The 25733-nt window shown below is 42.0% G+C and overlaps 1 protein-coding gene across 27 annotated transcripts in view; it reads right to left on the reverse strand.

The window, feature by feature from the left end:
* The window catches only part of Celf2 (CUGBP Elav-like family member 2), an 808061-nt gene that overhangs the window by 143896 nt on the left and 638432 nt on the right, over positions 1-25733 (reverse strand). For 26 of the 27 annotated variants that reach the window (XM_058578648.1, XM_058578646.1, XM_058578647.1 and 23 more), the window contains one exon: positions 20989-21185. In XM_058578648.1, the coding sequence (XP_058434631.1) occupies positions 20989-21185 (197 nt within the window). Of the gene's footprint in view, positions 1-20988; positions 21186-21354; positions 21741-25733 lie in introns of those variants that run through there. The other variant, XM_046442348.2, reaches the window with a different exon arrangement.

Genomic DNA, 25733 nt, shown 5'->3' on the forward strand with positions numbered 1-25733 from the left:
CAATCCACAGCCCTGGGGGAATAAAAGAAATCAAAAGAAAAATCATAAAGTATTTTCAACCGAATGAGAATGAAACCACATCGGAATTTATGGGATGTAGGTAAAGCAGTATGAAGGGGAAAACAGAGCATTAAATTCCTTAATTAAAGAGGATAATTTCTAATCAATAAAACTAAGAGCAAACTAAACAAGAAAAATAAAAGTAACAAAAATAAAAGTGAAAACCAATGAACTAGAAAGCAAAAAAAATAAAATCAACAAAACCAAACATTAGTTCTTTGAGTAGACAAAAAAACTTGAGAAACTTTAAATCAGACAAGGGAAAAAAAGCACAAATTATCAATATTAGGAATGAAAGACATGACATCACTATATATTTTAGAGAAAAAGGATAAAATAATATTATACAGTTTTATGCCAATTAATTTAACAAGCTGACAACTTAATCTTGGGGACATATTCTTCGAAAGAGAAATTTACTCAAGGAGAAATAGATAACCTGAATAGTTCTACGCTTCCTAAAGAAATTGAATTTGTAGTTTTTTAAAAACCTCATTTCAAAGAAACCATGAACCCAGGTGACTTACGTGATGAATTCCTCTAAACAAGGAAGGAAATAATAATATAGCTTTAAATGCATTTTTCCCGGAAACTAAGAGGACAGAATATTTCCCACCTCACTTTCTGAGGCCAGGATTACATAATAAAACCAGCCAAGGAAATCACAAGAAAACTATAGAACAATAGTCTTCCTGAACACAGATGCAGACATTCTCAACAAAATCGGAGCCAACAGAAACCAATAAAATCACCACGATGAAGTAGGAGTATTGAAGCAATGCCAGGATGATTACCAGAGAAAAATTAATCAGTGAGATTCACCATATTCACCAACTAAAAAAGAAAATCTATGTTCAACTCAACAGACGCAGAAAAAGCAGTTGGAAAAAAAAAAATCCAACATGCCTTCCTGATAATAACTTTCAGCAAAATAGGAACAGAAAGGCATGTCCCCATAAAGGGCATTTATGAAAAACCTACAGCTTACATCACACTTAACAATGAAAGTATGATTTTCCCCTAACATCAAGAACAGGACAAAGATGAGTACTCTTACCACTTCCATTCGACTTTGTGCTGGAAATTTTAGCCAGCGCAAGAAGGAAGAAACACACATACACACACAAATTAATTGGAAAAGTAAAACCGTCCTCAATTGCACACCACGTGACCATCTACAAAGAACATCTAATGGAATACTAAAAAGCCACTCAAATTAATAAAGTGAGTTTAGCAAGGTTTCTGGATATTTGATGAATATATAAAAATCAATTATATTTCTATGTACAGTCAAAACAACTGGAAATAGCTAATAAAAAATTCAGAATAGCACTAGAAAGTAAGAAATACTTGGTGCTAAGATGGACAAGGGATGTATAAAGGCCTTTACACTGAAAACTACTAAATACATGTGAAGGAAGTTAAAGAAGTCCCAAATAAATTGAAAAATATACCATTTCAAAAGTTGGAAGACTTAGTATGGCTAAGATGTCAATTCTCTTCATTGAGGTACAGATTCAATGCATTTCCAAACAAAATTGCAGTGTTTTTGTCAAAAAACTGCCTAATTATAAAATTCATATGAAGGTGCAAAGAACCAAAAGAGCCAAACAATGTTAGGGGAAAAAATGAAGTTGGAGGGCCACCAGTTTCTGATTTAGACTTGTTACACAGCTTTGGTGACCAGTACAATGTAGTACTGATGCAAAGGCAAACAAATAGAGTAAATGGAACAGATGAGACATCTAGAAATAAACTGGCACATATGGACAATGAATCTTTATGATAAAGGTAAAAAGGCAATCAGTAGAATAATGATTCAGGGGAGAGGAGACCAAGGGACATACAAACAATTCACACAGTCTATAAAAATTAGCTTAAAATTAATCACAGATCTAAAGGTAAATCCTAAAACCATGAAACATCTAGAAGAAAACCTAGAGGATAACCTTTACCAGCTTGGGTTAGGTTTCTTTGATATGAAACCCAAAGCACAATCAGGAAAACAATAAAGGAGTCATGAAAATTTTAAACTTCTGCTTTTTAAAAGACATTAAGAGAATGAAAAGATAAGACACAGGCACTTGCAAACATTTGTAAAAATATGCATCTGATAAAGGACTTGAATATAGAGCCTACACCGAACTCTCACAATTTAACAATACAGAAACCACCCAATTAAAATATGAGCAAAAAACTGAACTGTCATTTCCACGAGGAAGTTATGCAGGTGTCAAATGCATGAAAAGATGCTTAATATTCATTAGGCAAGTGGAAAATTAAAACCATGTTGGCATATGCTACTACACACACACTGGATGGCTAATATTAGAAATACTGATTATATCAAGCATTGGCAAGGAACTGAAACTCTCAGACAATGCTGGTGGGAATGTAAAAGAGCAAAATGACTTTAGAAAACAGTGTGGCCATTTCTTAAAAAGTTAAATATGAACCTCCTATATGACAGTCATGCCACTCCTAGATATTTAACTCTTAATATCTTGCATATGAATGCTCACAGCCACTTGTTAAAAAGTATGATCACAAACTGTTAACAAAAGGAGAACCAATCAAACCAAAAAACTGTGGTATATCCATTCAATGGAATGTTACTCAGCACTAAAAACGAATGAACTCCTGATCTAAATGAACTACTGATACTGACTGAAATCATGATGCTGAGTGAAATACATCAAACCAAACCAGCACATGCTGAATGATTAGAGTTATATGAAATTCTACAAAACAGAAATTAGCACATGGTGATAGAAAGCAGATCAGTGTGTTCCAGGGAGAGGATTCCAAAAGAGCTTGAGAAAGCTTCCAGGGGTGATGACAGTTATACTTTGTGACGATGGCTTCACAGGTGTACATGTATATTAAAACCTGCCAAATTTCACACTTTAAGTACGTGAAACTTACTGCTTATCAATTATGCCTCAATACAAAAAGACCATTTGAAATCCTACTGCAGTGCTCTAGAAAAGTTGTACAGTGGTGGTAGGAAAGGACAGAATGGCTGTAAAAACACAGAAGATGCCAAATCACAAGATCTGCTGTGAAGGCCTGTCAGGGACGACTCTAGGACTGTGAGATTAGTTGATAGGAGGAAGCTGGTATTATTAACAGGCACAGGGTCAAATGAAGAGTCGTTAAGTCCAGATTTGGACAAGCCAGATGCTAGCAAAATATCTAATTACAAAGGGCAGTTTAAACCCTGGGATGAGAAGAGGCAAGAGATATTAACCTTTGGAATCTCTGTGCTTATTTCAGCTTTATACTTCTTTCTCATTCCCCTTGAGTCTATTTATTCTCTAGTCCCTAAAAATAAATTTCCCACTATGTTATACTCTGAGTCCTCAAAAGGAGGAAAAAAAAATCCCTCAGATCTGGAAGGGTTCCATTCACCTACACATGACCTCCAGGGAACATCCACCATCACAGCCAGAGGCAAAATATATCATGGTCTTGCAGAGTTCCAAATATGCACTCAGTTAAGTGGAGTTTTCATAGCCTCATAAAAAGGTTGTATGTGTTGGCACCGGGAGAATAATGTGATGCATGAAAACTCAGAGGAGAAAGGCCATGTGCTCCACAGGATCGGAGAAACTAGAAACGGGCAAGACCTATGAAGTCATTTCTCTGTGTGCTGCCCCCACCCTTTACCTCCGTCCCTGCCAGAATAGAAATGTTCCTGAGAACTGCAGTGTGGTTCTTCACGTCAGAGCCAAAGGAAACATCTGTAAGTCTGGCGGGGTTTCAGGTGAGCATGCTGCTGAGAGGGCTTGGAGCTGGCATTGGGAAGAGATTCCAACTATGGAGGGAACTATTTTTCTCCTTCCTTCTTTTACTTTAAATGTCAAAGCTTTTCACACTACAGTGACACCCTAAAACGATTCTCTTACTTCCGCTGCTTCACTGGAAACAATATCTTTTCATGCTCCATAGAGTGCCCACCAGCTGACTCAAAACCAGGAATGCAACAGGGGGCTGCTCTAGTTCACCATGCCCCACAATGCAGGAAAGACGGGCAGAGGAGCTGGTGGAAAAAATATACCCCTTTCCCTTCCGTGGTTTGCCTTCACTCAATCTACACATGTTCATTGCTGTTTTAAGGTTTTGGATCAAGTTCTTCGATGGTCTATAAGGTACAGCGATGGACTTTAAATAGCCCAACTTCAAGAAGCTCAAACCTCAAACAAAGTGCACAGACCACAACCTGACACAGACATTGTGTGTATATAGTGAGGGGCACAAAACAGTCTGGGAATTTCAACCAAGTGGGACGCGCTCTGATGGAGAATCCAGGAGGAAGAGTGAAATGGCATTTGCACTGGATTTTGAGAAACCAGGATATAAACAATCAGGACTGGGAAGGACTGATTCTAGGGAGCAGAAATGGCAGGACTCAGGTAAGGGCCCAAGAAGTCCAAGAAGCATTTGACCACAATTCACAACAGCTCAGCAGGCGTTACTGGCACTAAATGGCAGGAAAACAGGTATCAAAGACAACAAATTCATAATCAAGAGTATGCACCCTGAAGTGAAATATAATTTCAGTAATAACAACCACTGGGCCAGAGCCATGTTCCACTGTACTCTGCAGGCACACCAGAACCAGAACCACCCAATGGGGAGGAGTAAGGTCTCAGAGACGAACACTTATACTCAAATTCCACATCTGCCACTTACTTAGATGAATCAATCTTGTAGGTTTTGGTTTTCTTCTTCATAAAATGGGCATGATATTTATTTCATAGGATTATTGTGAGGATATATAACAATGGATACTGAGCCCACCGTACAGAACCTGGCAAGCACTTCATGCAAGGGCTGTTGCTATTATTAGTACCATCCCTGCTTCTAAGGAGTGATGGTACTTTTACTGAAAGAACAACCCATCTTGCATGAGGGCTTTATACAGAGGTGTAGCCAGGAGACTTGGGTTTTTGCATCGGGTGTAGATGGGACATAATTACAGTTCCCTTGGGGCCAGACACAGATCTCTCTGTATATGACCTAATTTAACCTGTGTAACCACGCTAGTCATTTTTACAGATGAGGAACCTGAGGCGCAGAGAAATTGAGCCACTTGTTCCAGGTCAGAAAGAAAAGGCAGTGGAGCAGGGTCGAGAGGCCATGGTGCATCTCCAAGGCCCTGCTCTCAGCCACCACCACTACACCTGTCATCTCCAGCACCAGCCGACGCCATCATGGTTACATTGGAAGCTGGCATCTTATCTGGTAGGCCACTGAACATGGCATGGAGATGAACCCCAGCCAGGAAAAGGACACACCCAAATATAACATGGGCATGGAGTTTTACAAATTATTTAAACTCTCTCACTCCCTTGACCATTTTTTTGTTGTTGTTGTTGTTGTTGTTCCTCCTCACCACAAATGTCTGAGGACTGAAATAGGCTAAGAAATAGAAGCTCACATCAGAAACACTTCAGACCAGTGAGGGCAGGCACCTGTTATCCCAGCAACTCAGAGACTAGGCAGGAGGATCTCAAATTCAAGGCCAGCCCAGGCAATTTAGAGACCTTGTCTCAAAATAAAACAGAAAGGCTGAGAATAGAGCTCAGTGTTAGACTACCCCTGGGTTCAATCCCCAGTAACACCCCCTCCTATAAAAAAAGGAAAAGAAACACCTCAGCCCCACACATTTGGGAGTGAGACACACAACAGGGGCCTGAGGACAGAGTGAAAGGTTTTGTTGGAACTGTTGGGGGGAGCTAAGGGTGGTGGCAACCTTTCCCAGCACCTAATACACGTTACCGCTTGAAGGCTTGATGTTAAGCATGTATCTGGGCACGTGATACACTCTGAACCAGACCCTGTATAAGTTGATGAACTAATGCTCCTTCCCTGTTTGTACACTGAAACTGTGTAACCGTTCTTAACCTTTATTGGGTCATAGAGCTTTCAGAAGAAGAAAAAGAAAACAAGAGGAAGAATGTTCGAGTCCCTTTCCTTACAGCCTTGTGTATCGGACCCTACTTCCTAAAGACTTTGAGGGCCCTGTGGACCTGGGCCACATTTTTTGACTTTGTATCCTCAGGACACTGCACATGGTCCAGCACATAGGCTCTTAAAATACCTTCATCTCTTTGCTTCTCGGGAGTAAACACGTTGGTGCCGGATCACAGAAAGGCAGTGCTGACTTCACTCAATCTGCGGCTAATTTTGAATGCCTTCTCTGCACAAGGCACTGAGGTAGGCACAGACCTAGGCACAGAACTTCAGCAATACAAAAAAACACCGTCTTCTAACAAGCAAGTTTAAGCTGGCCGCATGAAAGATACTTAAGAAAATGAATGATATAAATTCTGAAAGATTTTCAAAGTGTGCCTGGAGCTTTGATTTTTTTTTTTTTACAGTACAGTATTATGTGCCTATTTTTATTTGAATGAATGCCAGGAGAGGAAAATGGGAGTCTAAATTGTCTTTTGAACTCCAAAGACAATATAAGGACTTAGATATAAGGTCATATGGAATACACATGGTTTAGGGAAAAGAAGTGGAAGTCTTAAAAATTGTCCTGAAGGATGTGTTAAATTTGGAGACTAGATCAGCAATTTTCCTTGGGATTATAAGCTTTGCTCAAATACACCACTTCATCTTTGTCTCAAGTTCCTTTTCTATGAAATGGGGGCAATTTTCCTGAGGGTAGGGGGGAAGTGGATGGAGGGCCAGGGAGGATGTGATAATGGTTTAACGGTTTCCTGACTTTGAAGTGTTTTAAAAATGCAGCCTTTTCATTGCAAACACGTGACGGAATATGTGTCAACACAGCATTCTGTGTTGCTAGGGCAGCCCAACCAACAGTGCCACATGCATTCCCGCAGTTCTTCAGCTCATGCAGAAGAAGGGAAAAGCCACAGAGCGAAGGGCCCTCTCTTATCTCCTCGGCTTCCCAGTCATCCCCAAGACACATGGCAGGCCCTCCAACTACTGATTAGTCTAGGTTAAACAATCAAACTCAGCCATTTGACAAAGACTCTTCTTTTCGCCTCTTAAGCTGTCACAAATTTATTTGCCTTGGAACTTAATCTGTGGCATGAAAGCCTGACATGTCCCACTTAAAAACTGTGCTCCTAAATACAGATTAGAGTGCAATTAGGTGGAGAGGAAAGCCTAAAAGATGCGATTAAAAAAAAAAGTCTTTAATTTATTCATTACCTTTCCTTAAGTCTCTTTCCTTCCTTCATAGAGATTAGAGCAAAGCCGAGGTCCTTAGATGGATTTCTGTGGCAGGGACATGGGCTTGGTAGAAGGATCCCATGTTTCCCACCTCTAGAGTTGAGCACAACTCGGACTGGACTCGCAAAATAGCTAAGACCTGTCACCATCTGGCAGCTGTATGGTGGTCTGTGTAAAATGAACTGGTGGTCACAATCCAGTTCCCATTAGACAGATGTCCACTTCACAAAGAGCATCACATGCAGCAGCTCGGCTGGCAGAGAGAGGAGAGAGGCTGGGCTTGGAAACTGCGTTTACTTTTCCTGTCTAACCAGGTTGCTGACTCAACTGCATAAAAACCAGGCGGAGGCAATGTGGCAGGTAGGATGGCTGATGCTTGGAATCTTATTTTACGTTTACGGATTCGTCTAACCCCTTACAAAACACCTCCAAGTGCTTTTCAGACATTCTCTCGTAGATCCTATTCAGAAGCCACCAGCTTCAAATCTAGGTGGGGCTTACTGAGCCACATGGTGGCTGTCTTCTAAGGCCACTGCTGGGACAGGCTGACTTCACTTAGGGATGGACAGATGGAGACTGCAACTGCCCGCAACACTCTCATTATAATAGGGAAAACACTTCGGGCAGAACAGGCAGAGAAAGGCCCTCCTCAGCCTTTCCTGGTTAACTGGCCTTCTCGCCCCCAGTGAGCAAGTTATTGTTGAATCCCGAAGAGAAACTGCAAAATGGTCCCGAATTACAAAATGTAACTACCTGGATGGATCATGAATATCTTATAAAGGATTAAAAAGCTAAGGCCCGATTTCCTGTTTTACCCCACTGAGGTATTTGATTCCATCTAGACAATGAAACCAGGCTGCTCCATTTTCTCTCTAATGGCAGTGCAAAGGGAAAGTGTTATTTCTAGCACAGCAGGGGAGTACACAAATTAAGCAGTTTTCTCATTGATTTTTCTTAACTCATGCAAACATTTTGGCTCACAGTCTCTTTTTAATAACTTCATATTCTTTTTTTTTTTTAAATCACATATACAAACACAAACAAAAAACACCCAACTTAAGCTAATCCAATTTGAAAGAGAATCTTTGAAGATCACAGAAAGTAAAAAGAACAAACTATATTTCTTTTATTATGTTGCAATAACTACATTAATATGGCAAGAAAACCTATTCAGAATTAGTATCCACTCTTACAATACTTCCTTACTAAACAGAACATAAGGGATGCCTCAGTGATACGTAAGAGGTAGATGCGTATGAAAGTTGGGAACATGTTTACTTCCTGTTCGAGGCTGTGACTATTCTAAAAATTATCTTAATACTTCCTCTGAAATGAGCTATTGTATACAGGCTTCTGAAACTAGTGACAATTCTGGGCAGGGTGTAGTGGGCAGGTAAATAACTAAGGGCTCCTGCCTTCAAAGTCAGCAAACTTCCTCTCCTCTTTGCCACACAGGACTACTCTATAATGCCAACCCATCATCTTCAAAATTGGGTGTCGCCAGCCATCAGAGGCGGTGTAATAGTGAAGAAGGGAAGGAGTTGCCATCCACCTTGAAAAATAACTCGAATGTAACATCTTGTTGATTGTAGTTTTGGCGCAATGTTAACTTTGAATAAATCATAACAGTAAAGTCTGTATGTCAATGACACATAATACCTGGGGGGGGGGGGACTCCAAACACAAGGTATAACACACTATTTGGGTTCAGTCCAGCACCAGTCCAACAATCCCACGGTTTCTGCAGGAGGTCCATAGAGAGCTGGGCCAAAGCAAGATAATTGGACTTATAATTATTTTGAAGGAATCTATCATCTTCAAATCCAGGAACACAATTTCAATTACTTAGGTTTGGAATATACTGGAGGCCCTCTACAGTTTCTGACTCTGAATTATGAAATTTTGTTTTGCCAAGTTTTATACTCTTTCCCCAGGGACTGCGGCTTATCTTTGCTTCCCCTCCCCCACCTGGTTCTACCACAACCTCTCCTTTCTCACTGTGATGCTTATTTAAATTGTGTGTGATATTTTCTAGCAACTTTGTTGAAAAAGAAGCATTATAAGGTTTTGCGGCACAAAAATTTAGGATAATAAACCTTTCAAAGTACACAGAGCTTACAAAATGAGACACCATTACTGCTGTTGCTATTTCTTCATCATTATTTTCTTCTACTACTGCACTGGGCAATTTACATTCAACATTCTATAAATAATTTATTCCTCAGAAGTCTACCATGCAGGTAATATCATTTTTATTTGGGGGAAAAAGGGGGAGGCATTCAGAGAAATAAACCAACTTCAGGTTATCACAGAATCTGAAACACATGAGTTTTAAACACACACACACACCCCCACACATTTGCCTCCCATGACAGTTGAGGCCACTGATCACTCTAGCGTAATGATTGTACGCCCACGGGCAGGGGCTGGCAGTTCATCCTCAGGACCCTACACCAAACAGGTTACATGGAAAAAGGGTTTTGAGGGCTAGCTCGATGTGTTGCCCATGTCTTAGTTATGTTAACAGGAGGGCTGCCAACTTCATATCCATGTATTTTATTGGAAAACCCCCAGAAAGGCTCATTAGTAAGACATTTAGCCAGTGTCTACCCTAAACTGCCTCTGTGGGAGGGGAAAGTACAAAGAAAACTAAAAATGAAGAGAAAGAGGAAAGAGGAGATAGGAGCCTGCTACGGAAAGGTATGACAGGGGCAGTGGCTGGCACATGCCTGTAGTTCCAGTAACTCAGGAGGCTGAGGGCAGGAGGATCACAAGTTCAGAGCTAGCCTCAGCAACTTAGTGAGACTCCGTCTCAAAATAAAATATAAAAAAGGGCTGGGGACATGGCTCAATGGCTGAGTGACCCAGGAGTCAATGCCCAGTACCAAAAAAAAAAAAAAAAAAAGAAAAAAGAAAAAAGAAAAGAAAAGAAAAAAGAAAGAAAAGCAAAGCGTTAGGCTTGTACTCTGACATGACCTTGGCTCCCCTAACCTCTCATTCTATCTGTGCTACATGAACAGCACAGGTTCTCCAGCTCTGCTGAGTACACTCTCCAGAAGAAAAAACACATGTGCAGATACATGTACACTGTTACGGACACTGTTAGCTCAAAGTTGGCCCTACGTGTCCAAAGAACATGAAGGAAGTCCCGTCTATAAATATCTCAAATTCTCTCTCCCCTTTCAGAGTACAGAACATGGCCTGTTCTTCTTTATATTTGCAGCACTAAGTACAATACATTGCACACAGTAGGTACCAACAAATGTTTGATGTCACGTGGCTCACACTTGGTAAACACCTTGTTCGCTTTCTGGAATGCATCTTCCATTTGTCCAGCCTATATTAAATTCAACATTAAATGGGACCCAGGGATTTCAAGGCTACCCTAACCTCCAAGGCACTGCCAGAAAAGGACCTGTGCATTAAGCCCCAGAAGAGAGCTGGCCAGAGTCTGCTCCTGGGGACTGCCAAGTTGGCTGCACCCACCATCTCCTTAACTTTCCTCACGTGCTCCAAGTTCATGACTTCCTCTGTGCAAAAGTTTGGCTCAAACTCTACCCTTTACCTGCAGCTCCAACATTTAAAGTATAAGCAGCAGAATCCCAGGGTTTAGCATTAATTGGAAGAGCTTATCTATATATAGCTTCACTCTTGCACTTTAGCATCTTCAAAACTTCAATCATGTTCTCTTCTCTTTCTGCGAGCACAATCCCTCCTTTTCATGTCCTGCCGCAGCCTTTTCCCTTTTCATTCTCATGACTCAATGCTGTCAGGCCTTTTAAGTTAACCTCCTGACCTTTCCACATGGCTTCACCTTCCTAGACCTCTGTGACTCATGCTGCTCTCCTTTGGAACTCTTCCATCTCCTTGATATATCTTCAATAACGCTTCTGAATTTTGGGCAAAGTGGCCTAGATAGGAGCTAAAAAGCTCTTTGTGAAAAGTAGTGAATTACCTGTCCCCTAGCACTTGGAGTCTGGTATCATCGTGTTGAGCGTGTGGGGAGCAGTCTGACCATTAGCTTGTCAGAAACCTGGTTTCCTGTGCTCCTTTCTCTCCCTAAGGTTTTCCTCTCTCTCTCTCTACATGTCTATGATGTGATTTCCATTAAATGACAATAGTCAGGGAAGCATTTTATCCTTTCACCTCGAACTAAAAGGGAAATGGAAGGCATCAAAACCACAGCCATCTCTGGACTCTGCTGGCGAGAGCCTGGGAACAGTGGTAGAGAGGCCCAAGGCTGCTGTCAAGAGACAGACCTCGACCCCTGTGCAGCTGAGGCTGCACAATTTGTGCTCCATAAACCTAAGGCCCGAGTGTACCTCAAAATATTTACCCCCCCCCCAAATATTTTCTAAAGATAGGATTCTTGGTCAGTTAATGAATATAATGAGTAAATATTCTCTCTCAATCCTTTCATTCTTTTCTCCAATTCCAATTTATGATCCTCTAATGGGAATAGAGAAATTATACTCCTTTATCCTTGGAATTGATCGTTGTCTGAAGTATATTTTATGGGTTTCTCCAATTTGAATTAATGCCAGAATGTGGATGCTGGATTAGGAACGTGTCTCTCAGTCATTTACATAGAGAGTGAAAAAGTATTGATTCTAAATACCAGTTCCTGTGGTGTTTCAATTGCCATCCCTGTCCACCCTCAACCATTAGATTTACCATTACAATCTGCCCCCGTTCATCTGACTAGCTCCCTTTTCTATTTATAGCAAAATATGCTTCTTTGTGACCAGTATATCTGTCTACACCACTCAGGGGAAAAAAGGTCTTGAGAAATCCAATATGTCCATAAGCCATCATCCACGTACGTACTTTTCTTTTGTGTTCCTTTCTCCATAGCATGAGCTCTTCGAGGTTGATCTGAAAAATATCCTCAGACACTGGAAGACCCTGATTCTTTAACAAGCCATTTTACTCTAGCTCTTATTCTACTGATCTACCTAACATGTTACCAAGATACCTGCTGCATAACGACTTTCTACTGAATTTCACAGTATATGGGTCAGAACATTTTCAATTCTGTTGATCAGTTGTCCTGAAAGCCAACATCCCATCATCCGGAAAACCTAAATTTATTTTAAAAGCTATTATTTAAAAGCTTGGTTTTTTTTCTCATTTTCCCAATTATCTTTTCATCTCCTCTTAGTTTCCAAAGGTTTTGAGAGGACCAGATTGTTTATTCACAGTGGCACACCCTGGCTGCTAACTAGAGGGAGAATTGTCCCTGTAAAAGACTCAAGCCAGGGAACATTAGAGGATAAGGCATGAGAATATCTGGTCTGAGGATCAATAAAATTAGGATAAAGAACGAAAAGCTTGAGACCTCGGGCCTAAATTTTGTTAGCATCTGGAGCCATATTTTGAAGGATGAAAATTTAGACTTAATAATCTACTAATGTGGCTGGGGTTGTGGGTCTGTGATACAGCACTTGCCTAGCATGTGTGAGGCCCTGGGTTCAATCCTCAGCACCACATATAAATAAATAAAATAAAGGTAATGCATCCAGCTACAATTAAACAATTTTTAAAAAGAAGAAATCTACTAATGTAAGATACAAAAGTATCCTACATTAGTAGATTTGGGTCCACCCAAAGAAGCTAGCTATTATACTAATAGCATTTTATATTCCACTTTGGTTGGAATGATAAAGATAACAGACTTCTTCAAAAGACATGTGATGAAATTATTTCTTTTTTTAATATTTATTTTTTTAGTTATAGGTGGGCACAATATCTTTATTTTATTATTATTTTATTTTTATGTGCTGCCGAGAATTGAACCCAGTGCCTCATGCATGCTAGGCGAGCGCTCTACCACTGAGCCCCAGCCCTAGGCCCATGAAATTATTTCTTAATGCTAGCATTCTGAACTTCTAAAATAGCCACGGCTAATTCATTAATTTATTGATTTTTGCAGTGCTGGGAAGAGAATCCAGGCCTTCACCCGTGCTACGCAAGCGCTCTGCCACTTTGGTATGCCCCAGCCCGACTGGGGTTTACTTTAGACTTTTATTAGAAGCAAAGACTGAAGAAGGAAGAAAGTCGATCTTTCAACGTGAATGCTGAATCATCTGGGGTCTGTGGAGCGAAAAAAAAGTGAGTAGGGGAAGACAGATGGAACTCAGGCCACGCAGAGGTGTTTCAGAATTTCCAACAGTGTCACCCCGTCAGGGCACCTCTCTCTCTAGCTAGGAAGGACTGGCTTCAACACACTCAGCAGGATGGTCACTCTCAGTGGCACAATGGTGTGCGTGATGGAACAGCATCTTTAATGTGGAGAAAACTCTCGGGCACAAGAGCAAAGGCAAATGAGGTCTCCAGGCTGGCGAAGTATCCACACGCTGGATGCCAACCCTGAGGTCAGCTGGACTTCACCTTCCCATCCACCTGGAATGTCTTACAGGTACTCAAATGGACAGAAGGCCACCAAGCCAGAGGTTCTCTCCTCAAGCCTTGGGTCCATTCAAAGAAGTCTACTTTCCTTCTGCCCAAATCCTGTTTTTTTTTTTTTTTTGTCCTTCTAAAACTTTAATTCCAGAAACGCAAATCTACCAGGGACTGGATGACTGGGGACCAGCTGAAGTCTTAGTGTTCCAGATGGAGGAGGAGAAGAAAACAAAATGGTCAGAAGCAGCCTTGAGTAATTTCTTGCCTTCTTTGATACTGGCTTTGATTTTGGCTCTCTCTCTCTCTGTCCCGTCTCCCCTCCTTTCCTTTCTTCTCCAGAGATATAGAGATCAAAATGTACCCATGATAAATATTATCTGCCAGGGTAGAAGCTGCCCTTTGAAAGAAGTAACAGCAATTCATCACTATGCTGGACAGACACAGCCCAGTCACCCGTGGCCAGAATACAGGGAATCGAAAGGGATCCCTTCTTGCTACAACTTCAAGGCAGTTATTTTAACATTTTTCCTTCCTGTATCCCAATTGTTCAATGGGTGACATCCGTGCAAGTCAAAATGATTAAAAACTCCATTTCAAGAAAAGAGCTGTTAAGTCTCCTAACATGACCATATGATGTAACTAGCGAATCCATCTTTTATGAGGAGAAGAGGGTCTCTGCTTGCATAAACATAAAAATTCCGACTACATTTTATGTATGTCCTGCGGGTCCTTGGTTGACCAACAAAAGGATGTCACAACAAGTAACACAGATTTGTTAGCATAAAATGAACCGAGAAAGAAAGCATCCTGCCTGTGGGCCACTGAGGCAGCACAATCCAAACTGGGGTTGTTCCAGAAAATCTAGGGCAGCAACCCTGGCTGAAATGTAGGACAGAAATCCTATCCCCTACTTTATTCGCAGGCAGTAAAATGTAGCATGGGTTCACCTTCCTGCATTTTAAATTCTTTCTCCATTACTGGTTTTGATATGACACTACTTAAGTCAACGGACTTCAAGCCCACTTTTTTTTTTTTTTTATTGAAGTGAAGTTTCTGACAGAGGGTTTCAGGAAGAAAGAGGAGGCATGAAGCGTGGAAATGAACCTCTCAACTCCCACTGCATTTCCCATATATAAAGGCCAGGGGTGTTCTTTACAAACCTTTAACATTTTTAAGAAGAATAAAGCTTATAAGATTACCAACTCTCTTTAGACGTACTGGCGGCATGCACATTTGTTCTCTTACTGAATATGTAAAGCAGCTCTGAGCAGGAGGTATTATTTGTTGTAGGGGAAAGAAGTTGTGTCTCCTTCTCTAACTAGCTTGCAGTCTTAGTATCAGTCACAAGTCTCCTGACTCCAAGGCCTATCCTCATCCTATTACAGCACAGAGGAACCTTCTAGACTGAGACATGACTTCAGTCTCTCTGCCAAACTCTGAAATCAATGAGGTTAGGCGTCACAGGCTTCTCTCCTTCCCCTCTCCTCTCTCCCTGTTCCTTCTCCAGCCAGGGCTCATTCTCAAGAAATTTTTCCATTGTACTAAACTAGGGAGAGATTAGGACCAAGTTAGGTTTTATTAATGAATTCTTGAAGACTGAAGTCAAGCCTGTGAGATGGAAAGAAATGACTCGCCATCATATTCTAATGGGGCCAGTCCCATGGGTCACCCGAACTGCAGTTTGACCAACAAGAAAATGAAAGCGTTATTAGTGTCATAAGCGTCACCAGAGCTGCTCTTTTGAAACTTAAAGGTAATAACCCTTCCCAAAGGAGACATGAATTTAATTTTTGTTCCACCCAGAAAGCTCTGGGCTCTAAACACTGCAGGGCTACAGCTGCACAGCGGTTATGCCCTGACCTCTCGACACATTTCAAGAAAAAAGGAAGTTTTGTTCTTTGGGTCTGTGGTATGTAGGGATGGTCAACACAAGCGACTTCCCTTTTCTGCTTTTCTCCTGGTTGAGAAGTTACTAAAAGAGACACAGTAAAAAGTGATCAACAAGGCATTAGACTAGGGCTGAAGTGTTGTTCCTGTATCACAGTCTCAAAGGTTACATGATTTAAATCTAGTCACTTTAGATTTTGGTCCTGTAAAATCAGAAATAAAAATAGCTGACCATTTAAGTCCAGAAAATGTGCGCAGCCTTTATTATAGAATATGCACCCCTCTCTAGAAGCTCATGACCCTGGATTATAATTCTGATTTACTAAAATATTAAGAGAGTGATGATCCAAGGCTGGTCATTTATCTACCATTTACAGGTCCAAGTCTGGTCTCCTTTGAGCATGTCTCTGTATGGACCACTTCTTCCATCATGACTCAATCCCCAAGCCTTCAACTCTTCCTTCTCCCAACATGGGAGCAAGCTTTGTCTTTACTGGTTTCCCTGCTGTGGACCTTGGAAAGAATACCTATTTGTTTTCCTTCCTGATCTTCTACCTTAGCTGCCTTACCCACCTGCAGCTCCTGGCTCCCTAGGACTCCGTTATCAGCTCACAGATGGGTCATCCAGAACCACAATCACCAGGACCCATTGAATCAACTGAATTTAAGTGGGCCTGGCCTTTTCTGCTCTTCAATAGTTCTGCTGTTCTTTCCCCTACAGAATTTTCCAAAGCAGTCATTTTAAGCCTTTCCCATTCTTCTTAAGTCTAGAACTCCACCCGGATTTCTTAAATGTTTATACTGACCATGAAGACTGAACCCATCTGTATGCACTGTCACCTATTTCCCTTCATTATACTGAAATTTTCTGTGTGGTTGCTTCCTTTTAACTGCCCTACTGTCTCAAATTAAGCAACTTTCTACTCTCTTACCTGTACTCTTCCTTCCTTTGCTCTCTTCGAAGATCCTCTTTCTGGTCTTCTTTTACCATCTTTTTATATTTGCACAAAAAGCAGCAGCACCTCTATCTGAGTTTTCTTCTTTCATGACCAGACCAAGAAAAGGTAGTTTACACTCACAGCCCCCATCTCCACGGTTCAATTCCTTTTCCCCTCCTTAACCTCCACTGTTCTTCTGAAATGCTCTCAAAAGTCCTTCCCATTACCAAATCCGATGGCTTTTTTTTTTTGGCCTGCATCCTTCTCGACAATTCTGTGGCACCTCAGACTCAGCAAAAGCAAAACTGAACGTAGTATTTCTCTTTTTTGTTACTACCATTGCTGACTGCTTCCTTATTTCTTCCATTTAAGCCAAGACCTCATTACCACTGCCCCAACTTTAGCCATCAAGTCCCTGTCTATTTCATGCAGTCCCTCTCTCTGCAGTCCCCTGACAGACTGCATTCTTCTCTCAACACAAGTCAACATGGTGCACCCTGAAGTCTGTTTTTTGCTAAAGTATGCTTTCTAGATCCTCAACTGTCTAATAAAGAAATTTCAATTTTTTATCCTAAGAATTAAGGTCTTCTAAGAATTGGCTCAGACCTATAAATTATAGGCTTCATTATTTTCTCTTCTTCCATTTCATTTCATGTATTTCACATTTCCTCTGAACCCTGGCAGAATTCACAGTCCCCATAATACACCCTGCTCCTCTCACCTGCTGCCCGAGACAGGTCAGTCCATCTACTTGCAATGTTCAATATCGTCTTTACTCATTGAAATCCTATTATCATTTTCAAAGATGCCATCATCCCTCTCTCCTGTAAGCTGAAAGTTATCTGTTCTTTCTCTGAACTTCCACTATTGCAGTATGCCCATCTCTTTGTTTCTCACTCTGTTCTCATGTCTTTTATATTGCGACTGCCTGTGAACTTAGCTTATTGTTCTTACTGGATTGTAAGTTCTTGGAAACGGTGATGATGAGGATAACAAGTATCACAATAACATCTGTCACAACAGACTCCTACCAATTCCAGCTCTGTGCAAAGCACATATTTTCATCACCCCAGAAACTCCATGAAGACAGTTCCCATTTTCAGATTTGATTAAGGAAAGTGCCCAAGGCTGACACCTAGGAAGTGGCAGAGCCAAAAACCTGACTTAACCTGACCTTAGCCTTGTCAGATTTCAAAAGTCATGTTCTTATTCATCCATAGACTCAGCTGAGAACCACCGAGAACCCCTTAAGTCCTAACAGGTGGAACAGTTTACTTAGCCTAGTTCCCCAGGGTTGCTGGGCCTGCTGGGTCAATACAGACATCTACTGGGAGAAGAAATAGCTTAGACTCTTTCTATTAAGGGATGAAAATAGGACCAAGTCTTTGCGCCTACAGATTAAACAGAATATCAAATGCAAAAGCTCTAACTCACCTGGATTAGGTAATAACCTAACTTTGTCTCTTTCCTTAGAACCATCAAGGTCAGTAAGACAATAAATCAAGGCCACGCCAAAAAGTCTTACTTAGATAATTTAAACCACATTTAGACAGAGCCTCCAGTAATTCTGGTTTCTGAAGCTCTGACATCAGCCCTGTGAAAACATGATAATTGTACCATGCTGACAGAGTCAAAATCAATGCAAATTTAGCATCCTACTTTACATATGAACAGGCAAAATAATATATGGCACACATAGGTATCCATGTAAAGGAAGTGGTGGCTGTCTCTACATAAGCGGCTAAGGGCTGTAATCCTCTGAGAGGAATGTCATTATACTTTCCAAATCCCATCGCAACAAATACCTTTACAACAGAGATGTCTGTATAACAAAAACCCTTTCAAGCTCTGGCTGACAGCCCACGTATTTCAAGCAATATTTGATGTGAGACTTGGAGTTCACAGTAATGGGAATTGACCTGTATTTCCAAAAGGTAAGATTTGAATGATTTCATCTGTAGCTCCTATCCCAGGATACCCTGGGTTGGAACCCATGAGTACAAAAACTCAACACAAAGAAATGAAATCAACCCCACTCCGAAAAGGCGAAATTCCTTCAGTTCATCTGGGGTAAGGAGGCCTCTGACCCAAGCCCTAAAATGGACCCCACTGCTAGGAAAAATGGGATCGTCCGTGAAGACTGATGGACTATGTTCAAATCTCCACTCCATCTCATGAGATGAGGAAACTGGTCTACAATTCTAAACGCTTTTGAGCCTCATGCTCCTTGGCTATAAAACGTGAGGAAGATCACTCATGCTCAGGATTTCAATAAAACCTATATGACAGCATACATGAGAAGCTCCTGACAGAGGGCCTGATACAAACATAGCACATGCTCAAAAAAGTTAGTTCTCTCATCAGGTTTCTTCCTCTACAAGACCTTGGGCTAATACAAACCATTTTCATGAAATCAGCTAGAAGACATAGTGAGTGGAAGTTAACCAAACGTACAGTCTAAACACAGGCTGAGTAAAAGTGTTGCTTAGAAGAACGCCAGGCAAAATGGCAGAATGACTAGACCACACACAAGTATTTACCTGACTAGAAAACAAGGTTGTCTGGGCCAAGGTGAGACTTGTGTACCTGAAGGCTAAAAAGCAACTAACCAGGCAGCGTTAACAATAAACGAGCTGCTTATTTTGTCTGAGGTCATTTTGAAAATTGCTGATAACCCAAAATTCAGAGTCACGTTTTCCTAGTCAAGGACGAGCTGTGGCTGCTGTTCTGGCCTAGTTTTCTTTGGGTGCTATTCTAGGTGACGGGAGGGCCCTTATTTGGGGACTCCCTGGCTCTATCCTGTACATTACACCCTCTCTCCTCAGTAGGATACTATGAAAGTATTAAAACAAACTGTTTTCTCCATTTGGGAAACATGTACGTAAATAGCTTCAGAATATATTTACTAAAAGTGTTCAGTGTTGTTCTAATTTATGAGGTTTTTATTTCTATTGATTTTCAGATATCTGATTTTCTGCTTTTCAAATTACAGGTCAATGAACTTGGAAGTTTGTGGTGACAAAATTCCATGTCCCCCCCCCTCTGCCCCCAGGGGGTGATGGTGGGGGTTTGGTATTGGGAATTTGATCCCAGGGTCTCAAACATACTAGGCCAGTACTCTACCACTGAGTTATATCCCCAGCCCTACCATGGTCTTTTAAAAACAACTTGGGATTATATGTTTTGAAATAGAAAACTATCATCTTATGAACATAATCTGAAGGCAAGTCTGCTCACCTTTATAAAATAAGTAGGGACTTTTAAATACCTTACAAAGCTCCCCAAAACCCCATTAGACCTAGGGAACTATCAAGAACAAGAGATGTCCCAATATTTCTCAAAGGATGTTAGTCTTAAAGATTACTTACTCTGATAATTTCACGTTGCCAATAAGGAAAGAGCTCACAGAAAAGTATATACCAATATTCATGTGCCCAGGTAAAGTATATACAGACCAAGTAATGAGATTTCTCTTCCGAGATGCAACAGAAAAATAAAACAACAGCTGGACAGAAGTACGGAGGCATAGAGAACAAACTGCGAGATCTACAGGACAGAGAAGCCCTAAGTGGAGAGGTTGGGAGATCAACAACAGAGAAAGAACAAAATTACTAAGGAAGAAGGTTAAACAGCAACAGAGACCAAGTGGCAGCAGAGAGATGTTTTAAATTCAGCTCTGCGCAGAGCTTACAAAGTAGGACCTGAATACACAGAAGCATCCACCTGCTACAGTGGCTTCTGGCCTCTATTTTAATATCTGCAACCTCCATCCCATCACCATTATCTTAAAATGGAGGCAGCAACAACCACCAGATTGTACACTTTAATCCTACCACTGATAAGGGCGTAAACCTCAAGCTTTGTGGAAGGTGTGCTAACTATCTTAAGCCACTAGGGCGCTACTCCCTGGTTCCAAAAAGCACACTTAATGATTTCCACCTAAGCCCCAAAGCATGGATGTCTCTCCTAAAAGTGAACCCTTTCTTCTCTGCACCAGGGCATTGCTCTAACAGTTGACAAGGCATTTCAAGGTCCCCCCGGGCTGTGGCAAAGTGAAATACAATTGTAATTACACAAGAAACCAAGGAAAGGTAGCACAGAAAGAGTTAGCTCCTGAAATACAAGGCTGAGAAACACTATTCCTCAGAGAAGCTGCCACCCCGCCCAAGAAGAGCCCGTGCTGCCTCGAAAGTGACCTCAAGGGAGCAATCAGGTGCCCGGACAGAGGCGCAAGCAGCTTTCAGGCCCTCCCTCCCGCATCCCACCTGTCCCAGCGGGCGGGCGGGAGTGGGGGGAGGAGCCGGGAGGAGCAGCCGGAGCACAAGGGCTGCCAGCACCAGCTGCTCCCAGCCCGCCCTCCCTCCCTGCTGCCCTCCCTCCTGCAGGCGAGGGCTCTGGGTAGCCGTGGCCCGCCCAAGATGCCCGCGACACCCGCGACGCCCATCTGGGCACCTGGGAGACCCCTGCCCCGGGAGCCCCGAGCTGTCTGTACCTTTACTCTGGGGAGGGTTCTGACTCCGGTCCCGGAGGACGTTGATCTGGTAGACGGCTCCATAAGGCTCAAAAAGTTCTTTCAGCTCCTTTTCCGACCACGACCGGGGGATCTGTCCGACAAACATCTTAATGGCATCTGGGTCTGGTTGGTCTGAGTGATCCAAAGCTCCGTTCATCTTGTTGGCTGTGCCGTTACTGTCAAAAACGGAACCGGGAGCCAGAGTTAGGGCTGCAGGGTGAGGGACAGGAAGAAAAAAAATAGTAGGGGTGGGGGTTGGGGAGGCGGAAGGAGGAGGGAGAGGAGCACGAGGAAAGTGCCTAATGAGTCGTAGCAATTTGATGAACTAAAACAAAGCAGAGGCACCATTAGGTTGCTCCTCGGCAGCGGCACGGGGCTTTCACTGCGTGCTGCTGTTCAGCATCGCCGCCGGAGCACAGGGCAGCGCCCCGCTGCCTGTCACCCAGGGCGTGGACATCTCGGAACCCGGGTTTGGGAGGCAGCTGCAAGTTAACTGCAGGTCTCAATCTGCAAGGCTGCCATCAATGCACCGGCAGTGTTATCTGCTCAGCACTGGCTGGGAGAGAAAGGCAGGGCTGGATTTCTGCTGGATTTCTCTTCCTCTCCCCCACTCCCCGCCCTCTTTTGGAGGTTTTTTGGAAGAGAGGAGAGAGGTGGTAATAATAAAGTCACATGGATAGAAAATGAAACACTTGGCAGTCCGTCAGATGACTAATGCAAGATGCTAGTGATGAATTTGCAGAGTGCGCGAGGCATCCATGTGTGCATCAAATTAGTACGTTGTTGCTGCTAGGAATGGAAAGCGCTCCAGCAAAGCAGCTCTGCGCAGCTGATTGGCTGCCCACACCGGAGAAAAGGGCCAGAGCTGGGAGGGGGCTGCCCCTTTAAAAAGCACATTGTTTATGGGACCCAGGCACAAAGGGTTTAATTCAGACAGGCAAAGAGATCTCAGAATTGCCGGCTTTGTGCTGGGGGAAAAAATGCAGCCCCAGAAAGTTGAGTTCCCACTAAAGGACACTGAATATTTCAAATCTTTCACACTCCATAAATTGCTCTCTGTATATCTGACTTCCAGATGTTGCACTTAAGTTCTAAACAATCACACGTTTGGGAGAGCAGGGAGTAAAAAAAAAAAAAAAAAAGGAAGTCTGTCTTTTCTTCTCCAAGCTTCAGTAAATATTTGGGGCTGATACAAAGAACAAAACCATAAGCTTTCACATATCAGTCTTCCTCATGTTGCTTCCCAAACCCCCATTTGGAAGAGACTGGATCCTTTCAAACCTGCAATTCTGGCCATCACCATGCAATACAATAAAGATGTTCCTTTTTGACTTGGACCCCCCACACCAATTTGAGCTAGAGTAAATAACAAAGCAAAATCGCATACCCTTTTCTTTTCTGTCCCGCCTACCCCCTGACATGGCTCCTATGCCAGCTACTCTGCCAAGTGAGAAGACTGACTCTCAGCAGCACTCAGAGCAGAGCTGTGCTCTTGGTCTAGGTTCTCAGCCTATGAAAATACAACATACAAGAACAGGTGCAAACCCAGCAGACACCATATCTACAGAGCCTGGTCCATGACTACCCCCAGCCCAGAAGCTGAAAGATCAGGAAGGGGACACGTAGACTCCAACTAAACTGCAAATGGCAGGTGTGAGTTCACTGTACCCTCAGGGAAAGAGTAAGAAGGTACTGAAAGATCTTAAGCAGAGTTTCTTATTTTGTTATAATAAGAAAAAAAAAGAGTACTTTAAATCTGCTGCGGATTTAGGTTAGTCTTGAGCCCTTATAAAACAGAAGGAGAAGAAAAGCAACACTAACAGTTAAAAGACCCAAACCTTATGGAAAGGAGAAATCCTCAATTAGATTTAACAGAGAGAGAAAAATGATGTCAAAATACTCTTCACTAGGTCTTGACTTCAATTTCTACTTCTTAGCCTTCTATTTTACCATTTTATTTATTTATTTTTTATCCTGGAGATAAACAATCAGACTGTCTAACTTGAAGCATTTTTCAGAGCTTCCTCTAATCAACTTTATTGTTATAAAAAATGTTCTGCTGAATAAAATATTGAGTACAAAATCTTCTTTCAACAATTTAGGTGTAATGTAATGCTTGTTTATATTGGAGCTAGGTCGTTTATCTTGTTCTTATGCACCTATACTTCTTTTCCAATCACTCTTTGAGAATTCAACAAACACTTTAACCCTGTGGAGCCATGACTGCAGAGGGGTAGAGGTGGCAGAGCCGCGGGCAGCACAGAATGGAGTGTTCACAGCATGCTGAAAGCGAGGAGTGTGGCAAGGCTTATTTCTGGGACAGGAAGAACTCGTGGTTATTGCTGTTGACAACCAGCTAGAATGCAAAGAGGAAGGCAATGCCACAGGTCTCAGCTAACAGAAACCGGAAGTTCAAAAATGGGACTATTGCAACTTATCTGTACAGACCACAATTAATATAACGAAGGAGTCAGGTGGCAGTTTTCTTGTCCGATATCTAAACTTTGATTTCTAAAGCAAACATTCCTCGATGCTTCTCCAAATATGTGGCCTTTTACATTTTCTCAAAATACATAACTTTATCCAAGACCCTTAAAGGAAGGAAAGCTGAGATGAGGGCTCAAGTCTTGCACAAACTCTGATGTTTATGTAGGTAAGTGTGTATTTTATCATCTCTGTCAGAGGGCTGCCTGGAGATTTTTTATCTTCCTGAGGCAGTATACTGCAGTGGCTAAGGGCACGGCCTCCGATTGCTGGGACTACCACTTCCTAATTGTGCTACTCTGGGCCTCAGACCCTTCATCTACAAAACGGGAAGAACAGATTTCATCTCACAGAGTCACAGAACACAGCACAGAATAAGTGCTTTATAAATGTCAGCTATTTCTACTGTGAATTCCTTCTTTGTGGAAGCATTTGAAACGAGTGACTTTTCAATCCTAAATTTTCACAATATAGATCCAAACACAATACATATTGAAAGTAAGAATAATATGTTATTTTTATATACCAAACACGGTGCGAGGTACTTGATGATTTTAATTTTTCTAGCAACTCTCAGAGAAAGTATATTTTTCAGTTGCCAATAACCAAGAAGTAAGTTCCTCTCCAAAGTTGACTAGCTTATAAATTGTAGAGCTAGAATTCAAACCTATGTCCACTGGGTCCCAAAGAGCAAAATATTTCTAATCCACCATGTGGCAAAATATTCTATTCTGCCTGGCTTGTGTTGAGAGTAAACAGCTCGTGGCAAATCCATGGGAAGAATAAACCAAGAGCGAGTCCTACCAGGTCCCTGGAATTGCTGCAGAACAAGAGGCAGTCTAAAATGGGCATATGTGCCTTTGTTCTCCCTCTGTGAAAGATGGTAGAAGGTGCCAAATTTAAGGGTCCTTTATGTTACTTTAAAACTCTGGTTTATCCAATCAGCACATAAAGATGTCTCTCATCTCCACGGGTCCCCTTCCTCTCTACTCCCACACAGTCAAACTCATGAGCATCTCCCATCCAAATCTATGTTCTTTCCTGTTTGCCTTTTGGCAAATAACTATTCCAAAGATTTACACCAAGTGCTCAAGGCAGGGCAGTGCCGTAAGTAAATCCAGCCATGATTGTTGTCCAGATAAATTAAAACCACCACCACACCCTCCCTATCAGAAGCTGTCACTTGGAATTGGTAGTCATATCCCACTGTTACTGAATCCCCTACCCTGAATTCTGCCTGTATTTCAACAGTCTGGTTAATTCTGCTCTAATCTACCTATGCTCCTCCTCCCAGGGACTCAGGTTTCCTGGCTGATGCTCATTTCTAGTGGAGACTCACTGACTTCTTTTGTCCTCATGGGGGTATGGTACAGAAACTTCTAAGCAAGATAGAAATTATGTGTTTCATAGCAAAACCTTTGGGAGTATTTGCCAGAGCCCACAAAGAGGTGATTCTTCATGGACAAGTAATTTTGGGAACAGATACCCTAAATCTCAAAAAGATCCCCAGTCAGACCTCTACCTACAAGAATCTAATTGGCTTAGAAAATTAATACTAACTCACTTCTCATCACTCCTTAGCCATCCTTATCATCCAGCCCAGTGCTTTTTATGGTGCAGAAATGCAGACTGAGCGACGCGAGAGGCTGAGGCAGCAGGATTGTGAGTTCAAAACCAGCCTCAGCAACTTAGGGAGGCACTTAGTAACTCAGGGAGACCCTGTCTCTAAATAAAATATAAAAAAGTGCTGGGATGTGGCTCAGTAGTTAAGTGCCCCTGGGTTCAATCCTGATACCAAAAAAAAAAAAAAAAAAGAAAGAAAATAAATGTAGATTGAAATTCAACTTAATACTTATCAATAGCCTACTCTTTGCCATGTACTTGACATACAATGATCACAACAGTTCCAGTTGGAATCATCTTCATTTTAGGGATGAAGGAACTGGGAGTCACAGAGATACTGTGCCTTTTCCAATGTCACACCCTTAACAAAAAGTGACTGCAGAACATGGGTGGAGAAAGATTTAAAAGCCAGTCACCATTCCCTACTATTCCAGGAACTGGGATTCTCTAGCGGGATGTTTCCTAGGGACTTGGTGACCACTCATGGGCCCTGGACACAGACACCTACACCTCTGCTGGCACCTTGCCTGTAAATTGCAACATGATCCCGAGTGCCAATTCTGCTTCTGTTCTCGGCAAGGAGCCAGCTATAAGGCTCCACTAGGACAGATGCCACA

This window comes from Marmota monax, unplaced genomic scaffold (assembly GCF_021218885.2).
Source record: "Marmota monax isolate L192 unplaced genomic scaffold, Marmota_monax_Labrador192_F-V1.1 WCK01_AAM20220418_F8-fsc00072, whole genome shotgun sequence".
NCBI lineage: Eukaryota > Metazoa > Chordata > Mammalia > Rodentia > Sciuridae > Marmota > Marmota monax.